General features: G+C 32.4%; 3 protein-coding genes across 4 annotated transcripts; 1 reads left to right on the forward strand and 2 right to left on the reverse strand.

Moving 5' to 3' along the window:
• Nucleotides 1–5,388: 5,388 nt before the first annotated feature.
• Nucleotides 5,389–9,199, forward strand: LOC18038942 (uracil phosphoribosyltransferase). 2 transcript variants are annotated; one of them, XM_006429131.2, is made up of 12 exons: nt 5,389–5,698; nt 5,794–5,889; nt 5,958–6,036; nt 6,123–6,181; nt 6,489–6,566; nt 6,828–6,909; nt 7,272–7,320; nt 7,587–7,648; nt 8,067–8,134; nt 8,709–8,764; nt 8,847–8,894; nt 9,011–9,199. In XM_006429131.2, exons 1-12 carry the CDS (start codon nt 5,441–5,443, stop codon nt 9,060–9,062), a joined length of 987 nt encoding a protein of 328 aa, XP_006429194.1. In that variant the 5' UTR covers nt 5,389–5,440; the 3' UTR covers nt 9,063–9,199. The 2 variants fall into 2 exon arrangements, with proteins under 2 accessions (XP_006429194.1, XP_024038467.1); XM_024182699.1 differs by lacking the exons at nt 8,067–8,134; nt 8,709–8,764; nt 8,847–8,894; nt 9,011–9,199 and adding an exon at nt 7,868–8,051.
• A 4,102-nt stretch (nt 9,200–13,301) lies between these two features.
• Nucleotides 13,302–13,562, reverse strand: LOC112097370 (glycine-rich cell wall structural protein 1-like). The gene has a single exon (XM_024182571.1). The coding sequence runs from the start codon at nt 13,560–13,562 to the stop codon at nt 13,302–13,304; it is 261 nt and encodes an 86-aa protein (XP_024038339.1).
• Nucleotides 13,563–14,871: 1,309 nt separating this feature from the next.
• On the reverse strand, nt 14,872–22,754 carry LOC112097371 (glycine-rich cell wall structural protein-like). The gene is made up of 2 exons (XM_024182572.1): nt 22,626–22,754; nt 14,872–15,162 (listed from the first exon to the last, which is right to left on the reverse strand). Exons 1-2 carry the CDS (start codon nt 22,752–22,754, stop codon nt 14,872–14,874), a joined length of 420 nt encoding a protein of 139 aa, XP_024038340.1.
• Between the last annotated feature and the right edge of the window lie 3,219 nt (nt 22,755–25,973).

Here is a 25,973-nt window from a genome sequence, read left to right on the forward strand (position 1 = left end):
TCTATGAGTTGGGCTTAAATTTATTCATCTTGGATCAAGTTTATGATCCAACATGTGTATATATATATAACAATAAATTTTGGTATCTTATATGTTTTCTTCCTTGTTTGAATTTAATGTTGGTCATAAACTTTGTCCTCAGTTTATTTTTGGCTACACCACAGTTTGTGGTTTCAGTAATTATTGTTATTATAGTATCACCAAATTTATAAAATTATAGTGTTAACAGTTTCTTGTACATATTAAGTGTCAGTAATTTCTTTCACTATAGTATCATAATTTTTATCATACTATAACTTTGGTAATTGCTGATACATTTTTAGTGTAAACCATTTCACTCACCATTAATATAGCTTAGTTAAACTTGTATTTCGAATTATTTTTTATTTATTGTTATTTTATGTTTACCATTAGATTGTGTCATTCAAAGACAAAATTAAGCTCAACCAATTAAAAAATTAAACTCCCCAGTAATTTTATATCTCAAATCTAATATCCTACATTACATCTCAAATACATAATTTAAACAAGTACCAAAAGAAACACAAATTCAATAGATCTAAAAAATAAAAAATAAAATTTTCCCACACACAAGTGTAGAATATAGTTTCAATTAGTATGTAATGCAAATTAAGTTTTGGACATTTAGAAACAAACATGCACACATACATTACTTGATTATTGTATGCTACAAGCAACTTGACAATATACATGGCCCCATTCTTACTACGAAAGTTCAACCATAGTTTACTCATCATATCCCTTGAACTTTAAATAAGTCAATATATATTACAAGGGTCCCTTTATGGTGCCGTAATTTTTTTTACGGTATTAATAGTGTAACAAATTTGTACCATTAGATGTAATCAACGGTACACATTATTTTTAATAATGAAAATATTTAATTATTTCAAAAATGTTATAATCGGTTAACAAACCGGTTGCAAAACCTATTTTAAATTTAAAAGGAATGAAAATAGAGATACAATAAAACTCAACCTCCTTCTTTATCTCATAAAATTCGTCATCTGTTTATCTCCTATGTTGTTGTATTGAAATTGGATTCTTGGATGCTGTCTCAATTCACGAATGATTAACCGTGCAAATCGTAAACTTGTTCTTATAATTCAACTTTTTCTCCATTTATTGCCACGTCTATTTGATAGGTAGGCTTTTAAATTTATTGCTCGATGGTGACATTAAACAAGGAATCACAGATTTGATGTTCTTTGTTGTACTAAATTCATATCAAATCTTGCTTTGATGCTATAATATATTTAGTTACTACCTTACCTTTTCTTTTTTCACATTTGAAAACAAATTCTTTTTATTCATAGGATTACATAAAGTGCGCAGCCCTAAAGTTTGAACTTCAAAGGATAAAGTTGCATTGCAGCATGTTAAGCAGCAAAGCTTCTTCGCTGCATTAGATAGAAGACAAAATAACCTAAATCGGTGAATCAAGTGCAGCCAAGACTTGGCTGAGTCAGCAGTTAACCACCAATCGTTTAAGAAAGAGGGGCAAAGCAAGTTGAGGCCCACTTATTAATCTTAGCCTCTGATTCCATTCTCCTTTTCTCCGCCCTGATTTGATTATCTCCAGCAGCAACGCTAAAGGTTAAACTGGCATGATCTTGCCCACATATGAATGTAGTTTTTTTTTTATTATTACATGGAAATGAACTAATTACTACAGCTGAAGCATGCAAAACAAGATTAGAAGCACAATACTTTTAGGATCTGAAGGGGCAAATTTTTTTTTTCAAGTTTGTTATATGTTCTTTTGTGAAGACCTGAAGATTCCAGAGTCAGATTAATAATTTTGCCTCTCTTAGGCTTTATGCGGTGGGAATAAAGTGGCTAACAAATCGTATTTGTCAAAACAAAACCATCTGTATCATGGGGTTGGCTCAATTCGGAGAAAATTCAGTGACCACCCCTATAATTTTAAATATTCTCACAATTTCACTTGAACAACATATTTTGTTTAATTCCACAAAATTCATACGTACATTTAAATACATTTTAAAATTTATTTTACTATGTATCCTACGCCATTCATTATTGGTTTTTTGTAATTTTGTCAAGTTGTAATTTTAGGCCAAACATGAAAGGGTTTCAACATTTAATTAATTTGAAAATTCAATGTGAAACTCAAAATTGCTAAAATATTACTTAAATCATATCATTAATGTTATAAGATAACTCGATTATTATCATGTAATCAAACTAATTTCAAAATCTATCGATCAGATATAGTGTGTACTGTTAGATTGTTTTATTCTAATGCATGGCCATAGAATAGCCTTTGATTTCTCATGGTATATTTATTGGTTTACAAGCTTATAAAACCATATGCAAATGTTGAAAATTGGACTACTATATGAAATATCATGTGATATATCTCATTTGACCTTAGATTAATGTGTCAAATGTCCATAAAGGATGGTTTACTTCATCAGTTTGCGAATTAACTTTTAATAATATTTATATTTCACATATCAATTCATAATACATTAGGGTAAATGCGATTTTAATTTCCCACCTATCAATAAATAAGGATAAATAGAAGTACTGAATATGTGTACGTTTGTGTATTACGTCATATGTTTTAATAAAGAGAATCACCTCTACTAACTTTTTTTTTCCATAGGATTTTTATTACATTTTACCAGTTGTCTTTTATAATACTATTTTGTAAAAGAAAACTAAAATTGACTACTCGAAAATGTCTTTATATTTTTTTATTACATTTTACATTAAAGTTGTAGTACATTATAAATGCTAAGTTTAATTTTTAATAACATAACACCTTAATAAAATCAACATCTTAAGTGCGATGTATGATATAAAATGATATAGTACTTCAAATAGGCTACAAAATTAATAGTAAAAAGACCACTCACGCCTCTAAATTTTATTTAAATGGTCATACAAAACTCCTTAAATTAAAAAATATAATACATAACATAAGATAAAATTTTATAAAATATTTTTAATTTTAAAAATTTTATTTTCAACATTATTATTTTTCATATTCTTTTATTATTAGTTTGTCATATTCTTTTTACTAATATTAAAATCTACTTGACATACTAATAAAATTAATTAATTATACCTAACATTCACAATAATTTATAAAATTAACAATATCTTATTTAATTATGTCTATATTAATATCAATCTTAAGATCAATTTTTGGATTAATAGATTTTAGTTCATTCGTCAAGATAGACTAATAATAACTTAATATTAACAAAATTTTTATTGTACATGTTATTTTATCAATTATATTTATTGTAACACTTTATTTGTATCATATGATTTTTATTTATTATTTTTATCCTATTACTATATTTATATTTATTTAGATTGATTTAGTCAAAAGGTATAATAGTCATTTACGAAATTAAGAGGGTCTATGTGACTATTTATGAAACTAAAGGAACATGTATAATTTTTTTAGCAAATCTTAGGGGTGTGAGTGGTTTTTTCGAAAATTAATATTGATTTAAAATTAAAAAATTAATATTTACCTGCAACCTGTAAGTTACCTGCTATATTTTAATTAATTATCTAATTATCTATTATATTAAATGAATGATTCAGATTAAAACTCTTATATCTAAGGGTCTGCATTAGTCCCACTATCAATACTGTAAAAATAAATACAGCATCATAAAGAAATCCATATTACAAACTTCAAAAGTAAAACAGCAATATGACCCCAATCACTCAAACATTCTCCAAAATTACAAAAAGTAGGAACAAACTAAAGATTGCAAGCATAACAAAACACACTAAATTTAGCCAATGGAGTCGCTCAGTTTGCACACACTTTGCACATATAGAGAATGCCTTCAATGGAGTCGCGGCACACGTCACAAAAATGCGAGCTCTGGCGCGTGGTTTCCTAAGCAACCAGTTGAATAAATTTATTTTTGAGTTTATATTTTAAGCTTTAGCTTTACTGATCTTAAGTTTACAAATTTTTGCCTCGACAGCCAGAAAAGTCGGGTTTTCAATGAAATCTATTCCAAGTTCAATTAGTTCAACTCTGATCCATGCTAAAGAATAAGATTCAAAATTTTCTTTTTTTTTTTAAAATGGATTTTTTAGAGGATTGACCTACCGCGCACAATGCCCTTTCTTTTTGTCTTTTTTGACTGCACCCCCTAATCTCTTCTGTATTTACAGTTTATTAAAGTAATTTCTTTTTCCTCTTTCTTCAACCCCTCACCTCTACATTCTTCCAATTTTTTTCCATTTTCAATTAAACCTATAATCAATCACGTGCAATCAATAAGAGAAACTTGACGTTCTCATTGAAACTACTTGTTGCCTTAAGATTCATTTGCTCTATATCACATAAGTAATAATGAATTGAACTTTTTACATAAAAGAAAATCAAATAAATATATTTTTGTACCCATAATCTATTCATCATACAATGAAATTCAGGGGTAAGTAAATTGAAATTTTTTATATTTTATTGTGTCTTCTTCCCCTCTTCGCCTCCATGCGTCTCCCCATTTTCTCCTTAAATAATCTAACTCTAGGGCTTTCTAATAATTGGATAATTATTATAATTATTTTATCAATAAAACTCCTCTTATTATGTCAATTAGTTTGTTTTCTTAGGTAAAAAGAATATTTTAGCAAATGATCAAAAGTGAGAACTTTAACATAAATTCAAAATCTGTTTTAGTTTCATGCATCTGGCATGTTTGATCTCTTGATTATAACTTGCAAAAATGGGTAATATAACACAATGGTGATGATTAGTGATTCGTACTGAGAGAATTTGGGAAAAAAAAAGATGTTTGCACAAAATTTTGTAAACTTTAACTTTTATAAATGTTTAGCAAATATCAGGGATTGCATTGTTAATAAACAAACAAGCACATCCCTGCCCTTGAAACTACTTTTGTGTAGATCCAACAGTGGCATCACAAAAAGACAAAAAGAAGGGTATGGTGTACGCGTTGCACCATAGCTAGATCCTTTTTTAGAATGAAAAAAAGTTTTAGAGAAAGATAATTTGCACCTAATAAATTGGTAGTAGCTCAATTAAGGAAGGAAATATATTTAGAATTAGATATTCTATCCATTTCTTTTTTAAAATTTAATACGACAACTTAACTTTTTATCTTTTGAGCCATTTTTAATTGAGTTTTAATACCACATGAGCAATTACAGCCCTTGAATTGAATTAAATAGTTAGATTTTAATGTCCAGATTTAAGTTAAAATGTTAAGTTGAAGTAAACCTCCCTTCACTACTTCAAGGAAAGACTTTTGCATCCAGCTACTAGCTTATTGCTTGTTGTACCAAGCGCCAACCCTTCATAATTGGCCCATTTGGCAAGTAATGGATTACATTTCATTACCAGAAATAGGCCATGGGCCAATATCAAAAGGCACATTTCTATCTAAAGTAAATGATACTTCCATGGAATGAATATCCAATTCTCTCACACGGAAATCACATTTCGCAAACTCCCTCACACTCGCAAACTCTCCCGGAATCCGATACCATCGGATGCATGGCGTGCAACATTAATATTAGTATCCGGTGTTCCACCGATACGCCGCGTTTTGCTGCCACTTGTCAGCTCCAGCTCGATTCCCGAAACCCTCGCTCCCCTCTTCTACTAAAACTCCTTCCTTCTCGGGCTCTCACTCAGCGTCCCAATAAGGTAACGCAGCTCTGTTTTCGCCATTCCCCTTTATGTTTTTCTCCCCTTTAAATATTGTCTTAAAAACCTAAATTTCACCCTTGATTTTAATTCAGATAGCGTATTCCTCCTACACTCCGCGGCGCAGCTACGTTACCGTGAGGTCTCATATGGCCACTGAAGAGAAGTCGATTTCCGGGGACCGAATGCTTGTTAGTTCACTCTACTCTTCTTCTTTGCCAACTGAAACGGTATCGTTTTGACTGTGGATTTTTTGCAGGTGTTTGTGCCACCTCATCCATTGATTAAGCACTGGGTTTCAATTTTGAGAAACGAACAAACTCCTTGTCCTATTTTCAGTACGTTGAATTTGATTTTATTACTGTGATTATTAGTGGCATTATAAAGTTAGCTTTTGTGTTTTTTTTTTTTTTTTTGGGGGCAGGGAATGCAATGGCTGAGTTAGGGAGACTACTTATGTATGAGGCTTCGAGGGATTGGTTGGTAAGTCGTTACAATTAAATGTTAACAGACAGCTGGAGTCGTAAATGTAGTTGCACAATTTTTATATATGAGCAATTTATAAGTAAGCTTTTTGAAGTTAGTTTCACAATTTTCATTATGCAGTTGAGACACTTGAATAAGTTATCAAGCTGCATGAGGTTTAATTGTCATATTCTCTGTTGCTGTATCAATATTCTAGAAATTCATTCATGATTAGAATGTCCTAGAATCATTAGTGCTGAACCTAGCGCTTTTGATATTTCTTTAATATTTTTTGCCTAAATATCTGTGTTATTGTTGCTGTCAGCCTACTGTCTCAGGGGAAATTCAGTCACCAATGGGTGTTGCTTCAGTTGAATTTATTGATCCGAGGGAGCCTGTCGCGGTAAGTATCCACTTGTAATTTTTCTTGTTGCTACTTTACTGTACATTGCATAAGATGTATTTATCTTGCATCTGATATTTGTATAACTAGTTTACATGGTTTCACTATCCATGCTTTAATTAGTTCAGCTTTAATGTTAACATTTCTATAACTATAAGTCCGTTCTGATTGAATGTAAATTTATAAAGGTTATTTTATTGGAAGTAATGCCAATTTGATGTTTTAGCCATACCTATAGCTGATTCTTGTTTAATTTTGCAGGTTATTCCAATATTGAGAGCAGGTCTTGTTCTTGTGGAGCATGCATCGTCAATCTTGCCCGCAATAAAAACATATCATCTAGGTAAAGTAGTATTGATGCATGCATGCATTGTTGACGAGGTGTCTTTGGGCCTGCGTTTTCGTTTAGTTATAACATTGGAGGTGTAAAGGAGTACTACGATTCTTCAACATAAACTGTTATTTGTAAATTGTGGTTGCTGATTTTTGCCGACTGCAGAATGTAAGTGTGCGCTTGTAATTATGGTGATCATCTGATTTGCAATTCTTTTCCTTTTCTAATTTCTAGAATTTCTGGTCACTACCCCCTTTTGACCACTTCTAATATTTGTAATTTATAGTTTCAAATTGTTCTGTAATCTGGAGATCTCTCTTTCCTTTTCGGTTGAGCATTTATTTACTTAGTGCTCTGTTTTTGAAATTAAGGTATATCCAGAGATGAAGAGACGCTTCAGCCATCGACATACCTGAATAAGTAAGAATTCTCTATTACATAAATCAGGAAGGTTTATTTTCCTCTTCCTACAAAATGGCCTTCACTATTTGTTGTTTAAACAAAGATCGATAATAACTTGTCTTATTTTTCTATCATAGTGAATTTCAGAAGCAGAAAGCAGATGTTTTAGACTTTGATTTCTTACATTATTTCCCAAATTCATTTGTCAGTTTGTGTAGAGCTAACTTCTATTTAAGATCCTTTAAATTGGTTGGCCCTGATATATTGTGCTGTCACTTCTGCAGATTGCCTGAAAAATTTCCAGAGGGATCACGAATATTTGTAGTAGATCCTATGCTGGCAACAGGTATTTGTGATGTCCTATTCGCTGAAAATTCTTGTTTTCTATATACCATTTTCAGCACATAGCTTTTTCTAACTTTGCTCTTTTCTCTTACAAATGAAGAAACTTGTGATGTTGCTTGAACAAAACTTCTCTCGCAGTTTTACTGTTAACATTGCAGAACTATATTGGGGTTCAGCTTCTTCTGATTTGTATTCATTATCAATCATTTGTCATGCTTAGGTTGGTCTTTGAACAATCTCTTAGGGTAATTAGCTTACCACTGAAAGTAAGAATTCACCGCCGCCACCTCCAGTTTTTTTGGCCCAAAGATATGCTGCCTAAATTTTTATGCTTTCTGCATCGTGTGATATTTACTGGTATGTTTCTTTTTATTCTTTTTCCACCACCATAAATTGATTTTTCTGATAATTAATTTCAGGTGGTACAGTTGTGGCAGCTCTTAACCTTGTAAAGGAACGTGGGGTGGAGAACAAGCAAATTAAAGTGGTAAATAAATATTTGGGCATTCTTTGTTATTTTCTATTAAAGCTTTTATGCAGATGCAGTTTTACGTCAGCAAGTTATTAGGGATGTGCCGTGTGAGGAAAGTGTTATAATTAATACAAAAAATTAGTTATAATATATGCCAGTTTTGTAGGATGTAGTGGTCTTTTCATGAATTATTATAGTCTATGATTTCTTATAACAATTTTCTTGTTCTGTTAGTGGTTTTTTAAGATCCACTGTTGTTTGCATATTTTGCTGTGATGCAAAGTGGGGATCAAGAGCCTTCAATAGAAATCCTTTATATATAATTAACGTTACTAAATAGCTATGCTTCTAAGTGATTTGTTTCCATTGCTTCTGATAGATTAGATCCCAGTTGTCTAGAAGGTTTTTAAGCATTAGTAGTCTTTCCGGGCCAACTTTCGCATTGGGAAAAATCCGGCTGCCCTGTCAACATGGTGGTTTGAATTTATAAGATGACAACCTCCATTGAGTTATAATGTCACTAGTAATGATTAGTATTTATTATTTTCTTTTTTTCATCATACCACTCAAAGATATTGCACTGTCACAGATATCTGCTGTAGCTGCTCCTCCAGCCCTCCAAAAGCTCAGCGAGAATTTCCCTGGGTAACAATAATTTCATGCTCAAATTTCAGTCTGAGAGTTGGACATTTCTAAAGCCTTTTGTATTTGGTATTTTGTTTTTCAGGCTTCATGTGTACACCGGAATTATTGATCCCACTGTCAATGACAAAGGGTTAGTAGTATTTTTGATAATCATCGTGTGTCTACTTTTTAACTTACAAACATGGATATTAATAACAGATGCTTTTTTTCAATTGATTCAAATCTGTGTTGAATGGGCCATTTCAGGTTTATAGTTCCTGGGCTTGGAGATGCAGGTGATCGTAGCTTCGGGACATAAAAGTTACACGAGTAATGCTAGCAACAGTATGTCACCCTCATTGTGGGTGCATTTGGTTCTAGACTATTGCTTTTTATCTGCTGTAATTTTGACATATTGAGCCTATCATCAATCTAAAAGCTTTCTTGAGTTTTTAATTGTGTTGGAATCTTGGTTTGTTTAGTTCAAACAATTTCTAGATTCATGTAAAATGACTGTAAATGCTAGGTCAACTGGGTAAATATTTTGTTAGTAAATTTGTTCCTTTTTTTTAAGGTTCTGTGCCCTTTGGTCCCAAGACCTTGGTATAAAGTCAACAACAGAGGACTTCCGATCCTTGGTTGAGTTCTGAATCTCTGCAACAACCCAGAATATTTCAGCTCTGAAGTTACTCTGTGAAATTTGACTGGGTACGATGGCATAATAATTGGAATGGAGGACAGGGACATTTAACATGAACATCAATTTATTGCACCAGACTAGTAGTAAATAATCATCACCACATCACAAGTATGGAGGTCGATTAACTGGGAAATTAGAAAAAGAAAGAAAAAAAGTGATTATTAAAGTGACTTGAATGATTTAGAAACGAACATAAGAATTAGACCGGAAGCTACATATCGTGAACTAGTAAATAAACAGAAGCTGAAATTAGCAACCACCGTTACCTTCACCGCAACCACCAGTGGCAGCAGCAGAAGCTACTGCAGAATGTTCAAGGACACCAGCCGCCACCATACCAAAACGAAGCTCGTACGAGAATTGAGGTCGTGAATTCTCTTGGTCTTTATATCAGCCTTATATTCAGGGATGATATTCAGGGATGCAAATGATGAGCAACAAGATAATTGCACAAATGGTGAAAGCGGCAAGTAGGAATATGGCGCCTCTAAAGAAGTTGTAGCGGCACGTTTCATCTCGTGAATGTGTACTAATTGTTTTGCATCTATCACCCGCTTGACTTTTTTTTCACAAACAGAAGTGACAGAACTAACCAGTTAAGACGCCTCTTCTGTTTTCTTTTTTGGTCTCAAGAAACTCCAATTACAGGGATCCTGCAAATATTTAAATAGTGCATGTGCTCAACAGATTGTTTTCAACAATATGCATTGCCAATATTTAATTGAAGTCGTTTCAATTTCTAAAGTTGAAAAAACTGTATTTTGAAGGTTCAGAAAGAGGAATCCCACCTACTTATTCAGATCAAACTTAGCGTTTCTCCTTTTTCTTTTTTGTACGTTGTTCCAGAGATTTTAAATGTCTCACAGAAAGAGCCTTCATTGTCATCTTCTTATATGAGTAAGCCACATTTAGTGTATGAGTGAATGATATGAGCTAATCTCTCTCTCTATGCACAGCTCTAATATACCATACTACATAATTATGCGCTTGCTCTCAAGAGGGGTAGCGCAATAAGTTTTAAGGGGCAAACTGGTAAAACTCGTCATGGCTCGAGTACAGGATCATCCTGAGTAATTGAGTAACAAGGATTCTCTCGAGTGCTGCTTCATAATGCATTTCGTGAACTATGCTTATTGTGCTTATTTGCCTATGCTCTCAAAAAGGAATCAACTTCCGTTCGTTCGCGCCCTCGAGTCCCTTCACAGGAGAGGGCATTTTAAAATTACTGTATGAACATCATCAATCTGAATGAACATCAGCTCTAGTGTGATGACAAGTCATCAGCTTGGGCTGACTTGGCTGCAACTTACAAATGACAAAAGATGAGTTGGATGGATGACTCAGCAGCTTCTCAAGAACTGTCTAGAGTGGATTGAAGATAAGAATTTATATGGAGACAATGGACATGTGGTATACTACTGCAGGCACTTGCGGCCGTTAGATTAGATGAATTGTAACCATTAGATTAATATCACAGTCGCGAATGAAACAAAGCTGTCTTGTAGGGCAAGGCAAGTTAGGTTGTATATATTCAAGAAAAAGAAATGCGATCGGTAGCTACGCATTTTATACACACTCTTTGTATTTGTTTAGTTCTTTAACCTTTACAAATTTAAACTTCGATTGCACTGCACATAATGAATTGCACTATACATAAAAGTGAAGGATTCAAATCTCCAGTCCCATTGGTTGTGGGAGTAGAGAAAAAAATCTTATAACTAATTAATTATTGTTTTACTTCTTGTGAAAGTGGTAACAGTATGGGTATTTAGGAGGAGTTTTGGATCGAATTTGAGGTTTATAGGAACTACACTACCACAGAAAGTTAATAGTTAGAGTAGATAGAAAAATTGTTATGGATGTCATAAAAGAGCAAGATGAACAAAATCTTGAAACAAGAAGAGTGTGAAGATTTAAAGTCACACCAAATAAGCATAAAACACATATACTTAGGTCTTGTTTAGTATTAAGCTATTGTAACTTAAACATTGCAGCTGTTGTAAAAAAAAAAAATACTATAAATATTGATAGCATATAGTAAATATGATTTTTAAATAATAATTTAATAAAATTAATAAAGATATTATACTACAATCACTCGACACGTGGCGTTCTACTACAATCTTTTCTGTTTCTACCCAAACACTTTAGGTTAACAGTAAACATGTTGGAAGATAGTTGATTCTTAGATTAAGGTGTTCGGTGAAAGTCCGTTTTAACTCAAGGTACTTGCATAACAAGACAAGCACAAGAATAACTTGATCAGTAAGCCCTGGAGCACTAATTTGTGCATCTGTTATATTGTATGGACTGTCGATATGCGGAGCTTGTCTATGACTCGGGGGACATCGTCGTGCTACCATAGGCCCTTTTGCTAGGATTCCTCTCTTTCTAAGTTGGGATCTTCCGTATTATTCCATTTTTTTTTATTGTGAGTGGCCCGTGTTGAGTGCTATTAATATGTGCAATTCTAACTCTTGAAGATCCATTGGGTTTTCCCTAAGATTTGACATAGCCTCGGATTTTCACCTTGCATGGTCCAAAGAGTGACTCTTTTGTAAAATTTTGGTTTTTAGTAGTCTTTGGGAGTAACTTAATTGGGTGAGGAGTAGTTCCCCAACACCCTTGTCGTCGGTTGTTATTCAATTAATATTTGCAATGATTATCTTTGGTTGTCCTTTGGGCTTAAATCTTTGTTTGATAGTAACATTGAGTTATTGAAAGTAACCGCTTTTCTTTCTCTTGATTCTCTTTCTAGTATATAAAAAAAGACATTTAGGGAATTAGTCTGATTTTATCTTTCTTCGTTCCGCTTGAAGAAAAGAAGGAGAAAATAAGGGATATTTCAATGTTTATATTAACCCTTTCTTTATCTCTTGTTCCTGAAGGTGCATTAAGAGAAAAAGGGGTATTCATTCAATGTTTGGATTTCCTATTTGTTAATCTAATTATTCTCTTATTCCTTTTGGTTAATAAGGGAGTCAATAAGATATTAATTTAACACAACAATAGTCAGAAATTAAAGGATAGCATTGATAAGGGAATGACTTATCTATGAAGATAAATAGTACACTACAAGTCAACTTCAGAATGCCTGATTTAGCAACGAGCATAACAAGTTGATGGATTATAAAGACAAAAAAGACTATCGTACAAAGAAAAATAATCCACTTACTGCATTTTCATGGACATTGTCAATTATGTGATCAATACTTAGCCATTAACTTTTGGTTTGCAAGTTTTATAGCTTAAAAGAAAAGCTACCATCTATGGAGGATGAAGATGAAGGCTTTGTAGTCTATTAAGGACTTGAAGCTATTGGAGACACCAAAAAGGAAAGCCAAGTCAAAGAAGAAGACAGGGAAATAATCCTGGATAGAGCGCACAGACCATAATTCCCAATCTTAATGATGGAGTCCTTACAGAATTTGGTGAACAGAAAATAGCTACTGGTCTCTGAAAAGAGCTTGAAGACTTGTATATCAAAAAAGTATTTGACAAATAGAATGTTTTAAAAAAAAAAAAAAAAAACCCATACTTTAGAGATGCAAGAGGGTGGTTCAATAACAGAGTACATTGATGCCTTCAATAAGATCATTTTTTATGTATATAATGCATCCACAATAGCAACACCAACTAATCAAACTACGTAACCAAATTTTCTAATTTAAAAAGAGAATTGTGGCTCGCATTTGGAAAAGAAGGGGTCTTATTTAATACCTACATACGTAAAATACATACAACATTTGTTCGAAAAATTCGTGACTCTAGCATTATTGAAACTATTAAAACTAAATACAAAGAAAATTAAAAATCATATTCCAACTCTAACACAAGTTAATATCAATTGGTCAACATTCAACAGGCACTTGCTCCTCCACCAGTGCCTCCTGCTCCTCCTCCGCCGCCGCCACAACCGCCTCCACCACCAAAAGCACCTCCGTCAAAAGTGCCACCGCCAATGCCACCAACGCCATGATGATGATGATGACCACCACCACCGAACCTACTTCCGGGGCTAGTAAATCCAACCCTGCCACGACGAAAGTAGCAACCCACAAGAATAAATACAGCAGCTACCGAAAACCAAACTATGATTATGATTTTCCAAATTTCCATCTTGATCGGCGCTCATATATCAACGATTTAATATGTATATCATTATCTATAACTTAGCTTTAATTTATAGTATGGCACATTTGACAATTCAATCCGATTAATTTCTTGAATTTTCTTTCCAAAGAATATTTGTATGCCTTCCTAATTTTTTTGTAAATGTAGAAAGATTGCAATTCGGTAGGTCTAGTTGATTACGTTAAGGAACTTAGGGCTGGTTCGCTACTATTGGCAAAATTATTTTTCCTATAACTGCTTTGATTTGCTATCGCAGATTACGTGTGGAGACCTATTCCTGATCGTAAAGACTATCATCACAGTCAATAATTGAGGCTCCATTGATTTGAACTGGTTAATCACCATTGGAATTGACCAGGTTCTGCAAAAATCAGAAGATACGTACAAAATAATGAGAGTGGGACAAATTAATTAACAGGTATTTGTTAGATCGATATCAGCCAAATTGTATCTCTATATATGGTGATAAAATTAAATTTTACGATTGGAATTGCGTTGAATCACAATCAGTCAAGATTTGTCTCTTGACCGTGACAATCATAAATGGTTATGTGACGGATGTATTTCATTTTAACGTTCAATATTTATTAAGTTCTTCTAAACCTCATTGATGTGTAAGAATTTATCAGAAATCGAAAAAAAAAATTCAATTTTCATTTTAATTTGCATAGTTTGGCGGCATAATTGAATTTTAATGAACCCATCTTAAATATTGTCCGTAAAAAATATTTTACATATCCATCAATATGCATGTAGAATAAGACTGAAGGCCATGAATCTCAAATAAACTTAAAGTTGAATAACTTTTGTTTGTACAATTAAAGTTATACATATTGCACATACAACAGGCGGTACACTGCAATTATTACTCTTTCATCTTGGTTTGTCATAGGCTGATTTTAAAGGTCAAAGTCAAATGATTTTATATTTGCTGTTTTGCCTTGTACGTTTTCAGTCTTTTTAGATAAAGTTGAACTTCAATAAACAATTAAAATAAATGAATAAAATAATAATCCTGCATGTTACAGGATAACAAAAGTAAGAAAATAATTATTACTCTCGTAAATTAAATATTCTTATACATAGGAAAGCACTAATATCTAAAAAAAAAACTGACAAAATGAATTATATATAAACCATGTGGTTTTAGAAGAAAATAATAAAATAATTGATTAACATTCGCGTGTATTATCAGCCTTTAATCTCTTTAGCATTTTTCTTAAACTATATATACACGTCATAAAATTATGAACATAGTTGCCAGTAAACAACACTAGGGTTTAATACTCCTGAGTCAACAGCCACCTCCCCCTCCGCCTCCGCCACCGCCACCGCCTCCTCCAGCACCACCACTATCGAAACCCCCACCACCGCCAAAACCACCTCCTCCGCCACCATCAAAACCCCCACCACCTCCAAAACCTCCTCCTCCAGCATCGTAGCCTCCATCAAAACCACCTCCTCCAAAGTCGCCTCCATCACCACCGTCGTCACCGGTGCCTACGTCAATACGAGCATCTCCGCCACCGAATTTACCACCGTCTCCGCCACCATCTCCGCCACCGAATGTACCACCGTACGTTCCCTGCTGATACCGACAGCAAATCGTGATTATAACAAAAAAGAAAAAACAAGAAAATGCTATGATTGCAGCTAGCCAAGGTTCCATTATAGTTAAATTTCCTTTTTTTTGTCCCAGTTCTCTATATCTCTAGCTATGGCTTGCTTATTGCTTTTATATATAGCTGGCTACATATACATACTGTTACGACTGATGAAAAGTCAACTCCTTCGAAACTTCAACCTTTGACCTCAATGCAAGCTTACGCGTACTTTACGAGTTTCAAATAAAAGGTGCGCTTAACGGTTCAAAATAAAAAATGGAGGATATATATTCTTATACTGTTTCATGGCGAAGGGAGCTGACTACTTCTGACAATGAGACCATACATTGGTTTCAAGAAGTATACAACATAGTCACTTCCAGTATTGATTAAGATAGCTTTAATAGAAAGTTAATTAATATTTAAGAATTGAGGCTATGAAAGGCAAATGAATTTTTGTTTTCCCCTCAATTGAAATACAGAGAAATGCTAAAAGTTTGCTAGTCAAAATCTATTGCTAAAAGCATCATTTACAAATTTTATACTGACACAGTTTAAGCTAGGTATATCTATTTCAATTAATACAAATGGATGAATTATTTAATAATTATTAAAAATTAAGGGATCCGAATGTCAATCATCTCATATGGTGGATCATAAGAGAGTATAAAGTGATGAAGTGATGTGAAGGGATCCCATTACTTATTTATTAGAGAATGAATATCAATATTTTTTTTCACTTGTTACGCGCAAGCGTTGGTTGATTTTAATATGATTTGCCATTCATGTAGCAATGTGTTGATTTTACAATACCTATCAATAAATGATATTCAATTCTGTCTCCTCTTATGTGAGTCTAGAAGCCTAGACCACTTATTTCACTCAAGAAATTTTAGCAAACTAACTAGCACCCATGGTACAAATTATATATTATAACAACTATTTAATATCTATAGTAGAAGGTGTTGGGGAAAAAACAGGTTTTTAAATTTTTATAAAACCTTTTAAGGACCGCTCTCATATAATATATAGGAATTTTTAATCTAGAAATCGTACCTTGAAATCTGAGTTGGCTTTTTCCGCTGAAGTGATTTAGGCTCCTAGATCACGATCCGCCACCACCACTCCTGTTAGATCACGATCCGTCATCACCACGCTTGTTAGATCACGAATTGTCACCAATGATCTTCCAGGTTATGACTCAGGTTCGATCTGCACTTGACGTGTGGGCGCCTTTATCACTATCAAAGCAACTAGCACGAGAAAATTTTTCTCTCAACAATAGAGAGAAAAATCTTATTCTCCGATCTGTATAAAGTGGCTTCTATCTTTTTCTTTGGAGAAAATAAGCCTTTTATATCTCCCTATAGTGAAAACCCTAGGCTCCAAATAATTAAAAACAAAACTTACGTTGCTTGCTTTTTCTATAGGGGACTCACCATGTAAAATAACATAAGGCCCCTTACACATAAGCTAATTAAATGGAGCCTCCCACTAAATGATATATTTAGGCTTTTGACCCAAATAGCTAGTTATCTTACTTATTAGTCCAGTAGTGGTGCAGTCAATTAAATAAGCTAACCCGGGGATCATTTGGAAACATACAATAGTGGCTACAATAATTAGGCCTGTAATTAAACTAGTCCAATTATTTAATTCCAAATCTACTCCACTAAAAGATTGGAATTGACTTCTATAATTGTATGCTCGAATAATAATTCATCCCAAACCACATTGATTTCTTTACTACACAATCCTTTGTACCACATCGTTAATTAAATTGATATCTCAACTGTCCAATCAATTTAATAACATCTTATTCCTTGATACTTACTGGTTTTCTCTAATGATCATTTTCAACATACTAAATATGTTGACACACTCTGGCCAGAGAATTCTATGATCAAGTGCAGAAAACCTATCAAGAGATGTGTTGTACAAATTCTATATTGCTAATCTATAACTCCAATACTCATAAATGTTTCCACCAAGATACCGGGTAATCTAGACTACAAGGATATGTCATGTCCATTGGTAACTCAAATGGAATAACAATTACAATCATGAAATCATAATTAACTCAATATTAAGATTACAGTAAAACCAATGCCTATGAGATTTAATAAGTCTGACAGTTATTACAAAGTTAATTAAATTTCATATGTGATCATGTTCAATGTAGTCGTACTACATCAATAAATTTATACATGATTAAGACAAATATTTCAATGAATTTATTACAGTCTATGCCTAAATAAAGTGCCCAACTTTATTTATCAACTGCGAACTAAATTTATTTAATCATAAGATAACTTGTATTTATGTCTTCTGTGAATCCACATAGTGATCACATAAATATATATAATATGATTAAATGGACTTTAATAAAAATATTAATGCAATTAAGATATTTGAATAAAATACCTCATTAATTTTATTAATCAGAAAAAATGTTTATTACAATTAAATAAACACATATGCTTTTAAAGAGCATATTTTTTCCAACAGAAGGATCATGGGGATCATTAAAAAAAACCACACATTATTTACTTAAAAATAGAAAAGAAAAAGGTGATGGGGGAAGTCCTTAAACAGTCGTCAATGCAAAAACAACAAGATAGATAGAAATAAAACGATAATCCATTATGTTATTAATTAACACCAAAGAAAAGGAAATAAATTAAGGAAAAAAACTACAAAAATCAATAATGTTAATATGTTATAACAATAAAACTAGATCAATAGAAATATAGGACAATTATCATGTATGCTTTGATGAACAAGAACAGCTTCAGGCTGCCTTCAGCCTCCGCCTGTGCCACCAGCATAATCATGATAAAGCGGCCGCTGTTACTGATTCAGTTGTGGACTGTATTCAGCTCAATAAACATTCCACGAAACAACTTTTCTTTTTGCTACTTCCATCTTTGTGATCAGCAGGCATTGTTGCATATTTATTCGGCTTATTCTTACGCCTAAGCATCCCAAAACAACCCATAATTAAGTTAATTAACTAAGATTTTGATCTAGCGGCCAAAGAACGTAATGATATACAATGTTGAGGGTATAAATCGATATACAAACATATATAATTATCTCCAAATGCTATATATATATATATATATATATATATATAGGGGTGGGTTCAAGAGACACAATTTTAAATACAAATTTAGACACAATTTTATGACCATTAGATTAAAAATAATTAAAGGTTGAGATTAAATATGACATGCCTTTTTTAATTCTAAAAGTCAACAAATTAATGCAGTAGGTCCCTTACAATAATAAATAAAGAGGAGTGCTAGAAGTCAAGAACGCCGAGAGAACGCCGAGAGAATGTGGAAAAAGCAAAAGTAGCAAGAAAAAACAAAAGGAGCAAAAGTTCACCTGGTGGGTGTGGGGCCGAGAGAAAACGGCATTACTGTATGCCGTTTCTCTCGGCATTCTCTCAGCATTCCCGCTGAGAAGCATTTTCCATAAATAATTGTCCATTCCTCTCTCTCACTTAATGTACTCCCCCTTCCTTTTTTCAATTGTTACGCCCTCTTTCTCTTTTATATTTATCTTTCTTCTATGAATCACAGTACTGGAAACAAAAAAAAAAAAAAAAAACTTTTCATATACACAAGAGTAGATTAAATACTTCATCCTTAAATGGAGTATAATGTATGAATTTATCTTGTTAAAAATATACATTTTTGTCTTTTTTTTGAAGAAAATACATTTTTATTCTTTAGAAAAATAGAATGAATGTGCATTAATTATTATTTTAAATCATTATTATTTGGTATATACTATATAACACAATTTATTTTGATATTTTTGTAGGCATATGAAGGAGACAAAAAGAGAAAGAGGGCGTAACAATTGAAAAGAGGAAGGGGGAGTACGTTAAATCAGAGAGAGGAATAGGCAATTATTTATTATTGTAAGGGACCCACTGCATTAATTTGTTGACTTTTCAAATTAAAAAAAGGCATGTTATATTTAATCTCAACCCTTAATTATTTCTAATTTAATGGTCATAAAATTGTGTCTAAAGTTGTGTTTAAAATTGTGTCTCTTGAGCCCACTCCATATGTGTGTGTATATATGGGTTAATTTTGTCCTGTCTCTAAATGTTTCAATATTTTTCGTCACACACCCATATATTTCGAAAATACTCACTCCACACCCAATTCCGTTAATTTGACCGTTATGTTTAACGGAGTTATTTGAAATTTAAGTAAATGTTCGAAATACCCCTTATCTTGAATTAGAGAAAAATAAAATGAGATAAAATGTTAATTTAATAATTAATGTTTATATTAAAAAATTTTATTTAAAGGTAATTAATAATAATTCCATCAATTAAATTATCAAATAAATTTAATTTATCATCATCAAATAATATTTAGGATATGAATTTTCAAATTTACCCCAAAATAACGAAATTGGGTGTGAAGTGAGTATTTTCGAAACATATGGGTGCGTGGCGAAAAATGTTGAAACATTTGGGGGCAGGACAAAATTAACCCGTGTATATATATATACACAGTTTAGATGAAATTGAAAATCTTTACTTTTGATTTGATAATTAAACAGTTTGATAATCCATTCAAAGAAGTCTTAGCAGAGACTCCTATTCAACTATCATTTTGCGCATGTTACTTTTACAAGTCAGAATTTATAAGGTTCCTGAACTAAGTCAACCAGTGCAACGAAGTTGGAAAAGTAATCATATAAGCAAGTATGAAGGCACCTTTCTCCTTCTGAGAAGTTGACTCTTGAATCTGCATTTTTTTTTCCCTCATGAAAGGGTTAAGTTGCGGCAGAAGAGGAAAGACTTAAGATTGGCGGAAACGTTTGCCGCTTTTTTTTTTTGTGGGAGCACTACTATTTCATTAGCAGCAAGACAACATGAAGAAAGATAAATAGATATTTTCATGCTGTAGTAATAGTAATACTGTAGCATATAAAACGATAATATTGTTCATATTGTCTTGTTGCTATTCAAATAGTTTTTTTTTAACCAATGATATCCAATGTGCTTTACATTCTAATCAATGCGAATGAGTGACACATTTAATTATCAATTTATTGGATGAGTGATAGATAGTCATTATCTGCACATGTAGTAAAAGAAATTTTTATTGTAGAGATTTACATGATGAATGAAAGCTCTACTCCTTGTGATGATAAATTTTAAAATATATCTGAGTTACTATCTCAGTCATATAACAAATAAATAATGTCATGACATGTGTGTATTTAAGTTGAAAAATCACCATGTAAGTGATAATTGTATTAAATTTAACTATACATGTCATTCATGCATCAATTGATTATAATACATATCAGGTATTTTATAATTTTTCCCCTGTGATATTTGTATTTTACATAGCTCTAACGACGAAAATTCTAATAATATAAAATTTTAAGGTTAAACAATACCGAAATAAAGCGGTCAAAGGTGGCCATAGTAGTCAGTGATGCTCGATGGTGGCCACAAGTGAATAATTTGTAATTTTTGTCAAATAAATTTAATATAAATGCTAATATAATATTACTAACTATTATATAAGATACTACAATATTTGTTCAAGTCTATATTACACCAAATATGATATTGTGATATAAGTTGATGCCAATGCAATTCAATGCAGTTGATCGGGTCCTTGCATCGAATGAATTATTGAGGCTTCATGTTGACTTGAAACTGATCTGTCACCATTGAAATTGATCTGGTCCTCCGGAAAACAGAAGACACGTACTGGAATTGCGTTGAATCTTACACAACGAGTAATGATTTGTCTCTTGACCCTGACATTAAAAATCATGTGGCGGATATATTTCATTTTTATCATTATCTAATATTAATGATTCATTTGCTGATTTTTTTTTCTGATCTTTACAGTGACTATGAGAGAAGTAAAAGAAAAAAAAATCATTTAATCAAGAAAGGTGACGGAGTGTACTCCATTGGACGTCAATAAGAGAGATAAATGATAATATTAGTGTATAAACAAAATTAACGAACGGAATTATTGGAATCCGAAGGCTATGAATTTCAATTAAAGAAATAATTTTTCATTTTTTATTATTTGCTTATATAAAATTCGTAATCCTGCTTTTCCCACACATGATATACATATCTTCTTCTAGATAAAATCTTTAAAAAAACAATATTTGATCTGCATGCATGTCCGAAAATTACAAATGTTAAATTGATGAAAAAAAATTTAAAAAAAATTATTATTCTTTCACTATGATAAGTATTGCGATTTGCGAAATAACAAATCACTACATGAATTTTAGATTAGATCTATTGCTTCTTAATAATTTGCTAATATGCATGCATTTATAACAATAATGAACGGCTATATATATATATATATATATATAATAACTATCAATTTCAACTTTTCAATAATTGAGCACAAAAATCAAATCAACACTTAAAAACTATGACAATAAAGTCAAAAATTATTCTTTAATGGTTTGTGGATATTTTTTATTTTGAATTTTTTTTTAATGATAAAGGAATGGGTAAATTTTAAATTAATTTTTTAATCTCTTACACTCTCAATATTCAATCTTAAGTGACCAATTAAATAAAATTATCCGAAAACCACTCAATCAAACTCTTAGGGAAACATTTCGTAGAAATTAATTTTGCAAGAATGATATATGTATAAGAATTGGGAAAAAAGAAAAAATTAAAGAGCAAAGATCACAAAATGAATTAAAAAGAAATTATGTGGCTTTTATTTAGAAGTTTTTGTCTTTAGTGATTTTTTTCCCCATTTTGCACATGTTGTGGGTGCCGATTTCCTAACAATAATTACATCGTGCAACGTGTACATTGTTTGTGAAAAACGATATGCACCACCAATGGACCCACCTCAACTCTAACTTTTTGGAGCAAATTTGTCATTATTTTAGAATTTAAGGAAATTTTGTCATTAGTCTAACCTTTATTAACTCCTGCTAGGGTTAGGGGGGTTGGAGTTGGCTCTCTCTTGAGGTATATTATATATCTTCAAGCATAAGACAAACACAAAAATGACAAGGATCTCCAAATTTGAAAAACAAAATATATAATAATAGTCCTGACTCATGAGTTTAATAATATGAGGTAAATATTCCTTTAACTCCTATATTTGGTAAAATCTCACAAGACACCCTCATATTTTATTTTGGTCATATCGTTTTATTCCCTCGGTAATATATTTAATTGGTAAATACAAATTAACAGAATACTGGCAATGGCAGAAAAGCCATAAACTATGTACAAAGAATTCAAATAAAAAAAAAAATCGAAAACAAATTCAGTCCACGAATTTATTGATTAATACCAAAGAAATGAAAAGGCCCCTCGTAAATTAATCAATAATGAAAATAAGAGAGACAGAAAAAAAATTATAAAAAAAAAAGTGTAGAGAGATAGTGCATCATGCACATAGCCACATATGATGAGTTCAAGCACGTCAACTGCCTCCGCCTCCGCCTCCACAGCCGCCACCTCCACCTCCGCCCCCACAGCCGCCACCTCCACCTCCACCCCCACATCCGGCGCCTCCTCCACCATGGTCGTGATGATTCGCAGCAGCAGCATCAGCAATATCAGCACCGGACTTGACGCCCTCGCCGCAGCAGCTGATTAAGCATTCGAGGAAACTGTTTTGCTTTTTCTTGTTTGCATTTTTATTTGCCTTCTTCTTAGTCTTTCCCATAACTGGAGAAATCTAATTAATATTGAAGTCTTTTATTTTCGTTTTATCGATATTTTACATAATCTGCGTACGTGATATATATACACACACACACACAAAATATCATTCTCTTTAATAGTATTACTTTATAATTAAGGTCGTTGACTTGACTTACTAATTCATAAAAGTCCCATTACGCGTCTTCTGACCGTGTTATTAGTCTCAATGTCTAGCTTCTAGGTTTTGGGAAGGCTCTTGGAGCATTCGTGCCGCGATTAATTCTAAGCCAAGATAAGAGGAGCATTGAATTAATATATACGTACATTCAACTGGATTATTAGTCTAAGAATTTAAGCGGTTTGTGTATGAAATGATTAACAAAGATGGTACCAAGTGCCAACCTACCTAGACCTTCATATCTATATGCAAAAGCACTTCGGCGGAGCATGCAGGAAGGAAGTTTAATTACATTTTTTACTTTTGTTTTTGTGAGAGTGCCTGAGACCTCTCGGCTTACCTTTTTATGTACATATTTGTCAAAATAAGTGGCTACAGGATCTAGACAGCATATCTAAAAGCAGCAAATGTTGAAGGAAATGGTGCCGCCAAGGAAGAAGAAGAAGAAAGAAGTTTGAAGAAGAAAAATGGAGGCACACAATTTTGACAAAGAAAAAAAAAAGATTAAACTAATAGCTAATTTTGGCTATAAATCACTACAAGAAAAAAGAGATACGACAACAGTACTTTAGCAAAGTGCGTGTAATGCATGTTGTAAAATCTGACATTTAGCAACATTTGAAGATCGAATGTTGTTAAAAGTTGCAAAAAATTGACCTTCAACAGCATTCTTTAGGGTGTGTTGCGAAAGGCACTATCGCTACAGTCTGTTGATTGTGGTGGATTTTATAAGCCAAATGACAACGTTCAATTTAAGCACGTTGCTAAAAATCTAATCTTCAGCAACATTCTAAAATGCATGTTGTTAATAAGATTGTAATGCAACATTCTCTTACTTGTTGTCATTTGTATTCAACAGTGATATATTTTACCATATCTGACAAATGTTTGTATTTACCATTTTTTTTTCTATGTAATTGCAAAGTCCATTAAAAAAAAAAATTAGTACTAGCAAAGCAAATGATTTTAAATAAAAAGTGATTTTTATATGATAATTGAATTTATCAAAGTAGCGCATTTATTTATTTTTATTTAAATTTAAATAATACACCATCTACCACAAGTAATTTTTTAAATAACATAAAAAAAATTTAAATCTATTTATTATTTTTAATTCTATTGCATTATTCTAAATCTAGAAAAAAAAAATTCATTATCTATAAAAACAAATTAATTCTTAACGGTACATGAAAGTGTGTCGTTTCATGTATCATAACTACAACATCTAATACATCATCAACATCGTATAAAAATGTGCTTAAAGTGTTAGAAATTTTTAAATCATCTCTCTTTTTTTGCTCTCGCAGCCCTGAAAACCCAAACGCTCACTGCCCTCATAGTCCTTGCAGCTGTAGACGAAGATGAAGACAAAGACCCACAAGAGCAGCCATCATTGCCGAGCAGTGAAGCTGAGATAGCTTGGCTGTTAAAACCCCAACTTAAGTTCACACCTTTTTCGAAATTGCGTCTCTCTCTAGCACGCCGTCAAAGTCCTCAACCAACATGGACATCAAGGAGAGGAGAAAGCTTGGCTGTGGTAATTTACAAATCTCTTCTTCATTCATTTAATTTTTTTTTCAATAAAAAATCTATTAACCCTAGATTTGAACTCAATATTGTTTCTTTTCTTGAAAATGCTCTTTTTTTTTAATAATTTATTAGTTTGAAGCCCTAGTTGATGAGATGAGTTAATTGTTTATATATCTTGGTTTAATTGATTTTGAATTGGGTTTTGTTGATACATAGCTAGAGTTTAGATTGACATCTTCACTTTGGTGTGAATCCAACCATGACATATTTGCTTACTTGAGGAACATAATTTCATTTTTTTTTCACGAGGTACAACTAGAAATTCTTATTTATGTTTTACTGAATCGACCATAGAACAATTCCCCTTTTTTTGGGGGGGGGAGTATTGAGTACACCCATCGGTCTGAGCTTCATGTGACTCCTCCAAAGAGACATGTCAGGTTCAGGGCATCCCAATTCGATTGCCTGGGATGACAGCTTCATATTTCTAATCTGTAAAATCAAAATTTTGATCAAATCACACATCGCAATATACTAGGCCTTCTAATTCCAAAATGAAATACTTGTTATTGTATTCAAAGGAACAATAAAAAGGACTATTTCCATTCTTTTGATTGAATCAAGAATAAAAATTTGTATTTGGTGTGTGGATAAAAGTTATTTTGTCGAGCCATATCTATCAAAATTCGTCCAACAAAAGAAATTGTTTTGAATTATTAAATTTAGTTATTTAAATGAAATAACTCCTCTTTTACGAGGACTCCTGACAAAGACGTCAACGTTCTAATTTTGAATTTTCATTTCATGATTATTTTAAATTTATGTCCTATCTTGATTACATCTGATTCTCTTGTTCAAATCCGAGGCTCCAGAAGTTTGTCGGTCAACTCATAGAGACAACCGCCAGCGTGGCACTTGGAGTATGTCACAGAGATCAATATTGCATACTGTCTTCTAATAGAGGATGGCGAGGTATCAACTTTCCATGAAGTTTTAAACAGCTCAAATGTTGCTTTGTGGATGACAGAAATGCAGGAAGAAATTGAAGCTCTACACAAGAATAAGACATGAGAACTTGTACACTACCACATGGAAGAAAAGTTATTGGAAACAAATGGGTCTACAAGATCAAACGTGATGACAATTACCAAATGGAGTGGTATCGTGCAAAATTGGTGGTGAAATAATATGCTCAGAAAGAAAATATTGACTTCAACGGGATATTTTCCCCGGTAGTTCAACTCATAACAGTTAGAACAGTCTTGGTAATATCTGCTACATTTGACCTACATCTAGAGTAGTTAGATGTGAAAACTGCATTTCTTCATGAAGAACTTGAAGAAGAAATTTATATGCTCCAATTACAAGGTTTTACTAAAATAGGAAAT

The sequence above is a fragment of the Citrus clementina genome, unplaced genomic scaffold, assembly GCF_000493195.1.
Source record: "Citrus clementina cultivar Clemenules unplaced genomic scaffold, Citrus_clementina_v1.0 scaffold_6, whole genome shotgun sequence".
NCBI classification, from domain to species: Eukaryota; Viridiplantae; Streptophyta; class Magnoliopsida; order Sapindales; family Rutaceae; genus Citrus; species Citrus x clementina.

Excerpts from the sequence above, each read along its gene's own strand:
- LOC18038942 (XM_006429131.2), top strand. The coding sequence starts at position 5,441 with ATGATACTTCCATGGAATGAATATCCAATTCTCTCACACGGAAATCAC. Across the intron at positions 8,135-8,708 it reads AGAACAAGCAAATTAAAGTG|ATATCTGCTGTAGCTGCTCC; the intron begins GTAAATAAATAT and ends GCACTGTCACAG. Across the intron at positions 8,765-8,846 it reads CTCAGCGAGAATTTCCCTGG|GCTTCATGTGTACACCGGAA; the intron begins GTAACAATAATT and ends TTTGTTTTTCAG.
- LOC112097370 (XM_024182571.1), bottom strand. The coding sequence starts at position 13,562 with ATGGAAATTTGGAAAATCATAATCATAGTTTGGTTTTCGGTAGCTGCT.
- LOC112097371 (XM_024182572.1), bottom strand. The coding sequence starts at position 22,754 with ATGGTGGAGGAGGCGCCGGATGTGGGGGTGGAGGTGGAGGTGGCGGCT. Across the intron at positions 15,163-22,625 it reads AACTCATCATATGTGGCTAT|GGAACGTACGGTGGTACATT; the intron begins GTGCATGATGCA and ends CGGTATCAGCAG.